Here is a 3,990-nt window from a genome sequence, read left to right on the forward strand (position 1 = left end):
GTAAAGTTGTCACAGACAAATTGACATTCCAGAAGTGGCAAGTGTGGACTATCAACGAAAGACAAGAAGGGAAGATGTTTGAGTGGGGAAATAATGATGTCTCATTTATAGCTGAAGGTGGAAATCTGACTTTGTGTTTTGCATATGCAAACGCTTTTAGAATTCAAAAAGACTTTAAAGAAATGAAAGTTGTCTTTGACGTCGATGGAGATTACGAATTTTTAATAACACACGTCTTACATGACACGTCACTCACTGAGTTGAATTTGAGTACAATAACACTCATTCAGGCAGGACTACCGACTCACTACATCAAAATAAATGATGGCAAAACTATTGAAATGAAAATTGCATTCAATTTAAAAACACTGCAATTTTCTAACGTCATCACTATCACTCAAAGATTCAGCAAAGGCGCTCGTGTCGTTTTAAAAAGCGCATATTTGTTTAGAGAAGTGGAATTAAATGATACTGATAAATGCAACTCAACTTCATTTGACTGTTTATACACACAATGCACAATCACTAACGAGTCTGCTAATGTTGGTCCATCACCATTCCTCAAAGGGTGTGAACCAGCTTGTGGGATATGTCGAGATGGTTTTATATGTTCTTCATTGGGAAAATGTATTGTAGAAAAGTCGAATAACAAAAGAAATTTCAGTGTGAAAATGGTAGTTTTGTCGGTGGTATTTGCTATAGTTCTGGTGTTGTAATAATTAATTAGCCAAGTCGTATTTTTTTATTAATTTTTGAATAGATATCGTGTTATATTTAAAAATAATATAAAAAAATAATTAAAGTATCATAAAATTGATTATTCATATAATTTTATTGAATAAATATAAATACCAACAGTTTTCTATATAAAATAACTACAATTACTACACGAATATACCAAAATAGATATTACTTATTTTATCATTTATTTAATGATAAAATATTCATTTAATCTAATACAGTATATATTCGATAATAGTCCAGTCTATGTTCCAGTCTTATTCGATATAAGGTCAAATAATAAAAACTTGAATAATTAACAAATAATACCACATTTTGTTTTTTGTCTCAACAAAATTCCAAATTATATTTTCACCCAAAAAATATTTTTGCCATTTTTTATAAAATTTTTGTGATTTATAATATGAAAAACAAATGCTTTATTTTATTAGTATTTATTAATAAACAAAACGTCCGTTATAAAATCAAAATATTGACAGACAACATAAACAGCATTAAAACGAACATATGAAGAGCAATATTGACAACTCTTGGTTTTAAAATAAACATGCGTTGTTTTGTCATAATTCAACACGCTCCAACGACACGTTAATTGACATTATTTCGGTTTTAGATGAAAAACTCATTTGCTTTTAAAATAATTTGAAAAATTATTTTAATTTTTTTTAACTTAATGACAATTTGGTTTATGTATTACCATTTTAAGGTTTTGGACAAAAAAACATTAAAAAATAGCAAAAAAAAGAAGTTGTTATTTTTTGATCTTTTTTTTCAATATTCGATAAGAGACCTCCCTCTTATTTTTGGTCTCTTATCGAATAAATTCTTATATCGAATAGCCCTCTTATTGAATATTCACAGTATTAAATGGAATATTAAATATTCCATATAATATTAGATTTTATTATACAATTGTTTTTTATAATTTATAGTACAATTGAGGTATTTTTACTAAAAAATAATTCGATTTTTTTAAATTAAAAACTTTATAATTCATAGTTAATTGAATTATTTAATTATTATTTGTTTTAAAAACAAACAAAACATGAAATTATTATGAAAATAAATACAAAATTTTGACATTTGAAAAAAACACAATGAACACCTCTTCTTGTGATGCCACAACGCCTTTACATGCTGAAAATATCCAAACAATTAACGATGATAACATTCCAGACAATAAAATTCCGGCAGACATATTGCAAAAGATAATTGGTGAGTTGATGATGAAATATAAGAAAGATGGAGTTCTCTTAAATTTGGAAGTCGATAAAAAACTGACGCCAATAAACAGTTGTGTTGGTGGTGTTCCCTATTTTCCAAAGGGCATGGAATACCCAATGGCAGATGGTCAACCGTTGATTCTTTTGTGTCAAATCAATTACTCTGAAATGCCAAAATTAGCAAATTTCCCGACAGAGGGCCTCCTCCAATTTTTTATAGGGACGGGCAATTATTATGGGACTGAACACAGCAAATTAATTTATCACAAAACAGTGTCATTGGAGTTAAACCAAAGTGTGCCTCAAAGTATCACAGATGTCTTAAAAAACGCGCTGAAAGAGGACTTGCCGTTTAAAGGAGCCTTTAGACTTACGGGAAAGATAGGAGAGACTTTTGCACTACCAGAAGACAGAGACACCCTCTTTGAAAAATTGGCTATGAAATACTCAGTCAATTCGTGGGATATCGAAGATGACGTTTGCAAAGCTACCGATTCTTTGACTACTATCAAATCACAATATGGGGGATGCCCTAATTTTATTGATGAAAATGTTTACGAGGACGATAGAAATACAAAAGAAGTTCTGTTATTACAACTGGCTTCGGAAGAATATAAAAGAGATGAGCCACGATATTATAAGAATGAATGGAGTAAAGTTAATTATTGCCAATATGGGTCTGGATTCTTCTTTATCAATGGAGAAAAATTGAAGAAGTTGGAATTTGATGATGTCACTTACACGTATGACTGCGATTAAAAGTAATTTAAATAATAAAAAATTATTTTATTTTGATTGATATCATTTGAGTTAAAAATACTTCTCAATAACGTTGTTTTAATATTTTAATTTCATTTCAACACAGAACAACGAAAATGTTTGAATTAAAATTCGTTTTATTTAAATGATTTTAAATAAAAATAAAATCCTCAAACCATTCAATTCAAACATTTTGTATTTATTTCTTAATTGTGGACAAAATAACTAAAACCTTTACAAAACAAAGAATGAAATAACCATGTATGATACATTTATATATTAAATCGCTTTAAACTCTAATTAATTTAATTTCAAGTAAAAAAACAATTTAAAAATAAATTATTAAGTTATTTTCTCTTTATTTAATAACTGAAATCATTTCAAAACGAATTTGTATAATAAAAACACAATCGTATAAATTCATTCTATCATGGCAAGAGAGTTCTTCATTTCTACATACATTCAACTCAATGAAAAAGAAAAGACAATGACTCCTAATATGGCAAACACAGCAACTGTGAAGATATATAAAATATCAAACGAGGAATTACAAACAAACATATTAATAATGTGGGAATTACTAGCAGATGGTAATAAAATAAATAAAGGTGTCTTTGTGTGTGCACTCCAATGGTTCGATTATTTAATTTATAAAAACAAAGATATAACGTCTATATTGTTATTTGCAGTTGTATATTTTGTCTTATCAGAAGACGGCGGCATATCTTTAAAAACAATAAAAATGTTAACTAAAAATATGAAAGGACAATCATTTTCTTCAACGAAAGAAGAATTATTTAAAACGTTTAACAAGTCTAAAAGTGGTGTATTTGACATGAGTGAATTTCTCGAATTTTTAAATTCATATTACAAATTTATGGAGGGGGATATTGTCGATTTTGTCAATAAAATACAATATAATAACGAAAAAGATGTGTTTAATAAGATGCCAATGAAAAATGGGAAAGTGTCCTTTCAAGATGTCAGAAATATATACAAAGAAAAGTACACCATTAATGAAGATATTGTAATGAGATACTTTGATATCTTACTGAATATCATAACTGATAAAAACTCTTCAATTTCCTTTAAGCAATTTACAGTGTTATACCAAGTCGTTGAATTGTTAACAACTAAAGTTGCAGTTGTTGATACAAACTTTTTTGCTGTGTGCATTTTTAGAATCTTAGATAAAAAATGTGAAGCTAAAATAGACAAAGCAAGTGTTTTAAAATTTGTCAAATTTCATGGAAAACAGCCGAAAAAT

General features: G+C 27.9%; 2 protein-coding genes across 2 annotated transcripts; both read left to right on the top strand.

The window, feature by feature from the left end:
- Positions 1 to 716, top strand: EIN_473020 (hypothetical protein; the record flags this gene model as incomplete). The annotated part of the gene is made up of 2 exons (XM_004256627.1): positions 1 to 5; positions 62 to 716. Coding segments are annotated over 2 exons (660 nt in total), but the record flags the coding sequence as incomplete, so codon positions are not given.
- Positions 717 to 1,838: 1,122 nt separating this feature from the next.
- EIN_473030 (hypothetical protein) lies at positions 1,839 to 2,723 on the top strand (the record flags this gene model as incomplete). Its single annotated transcript, XM_004256628.1, has 1 exon — positions 1,839 to 2,723. The coding sequence occupies one exon, from the start codon at positions 1,839 to 1,841 to the stop codon at positions 2,721 to 2,723; it is 885 nt and encodes a 294-aa protein (XP_004256676.1).
- Between the last annotated feature and the right edge of the window lie 1,267 nt (positions 2,724 to 3,990).

The sequence above is a fragment of the Entamoeba invadens genome (genome assembly GCF_000330505.1).
Source record: "Entamoeba invadens IP1 unplaced genomic scaffold scaff_1105074725219, whole genome shotgun sequence".
NCBI lineage: Eukaryota > Evosea > Mastigamoebida > Endamoebidae > Entamoeba > Entamoeba invadens.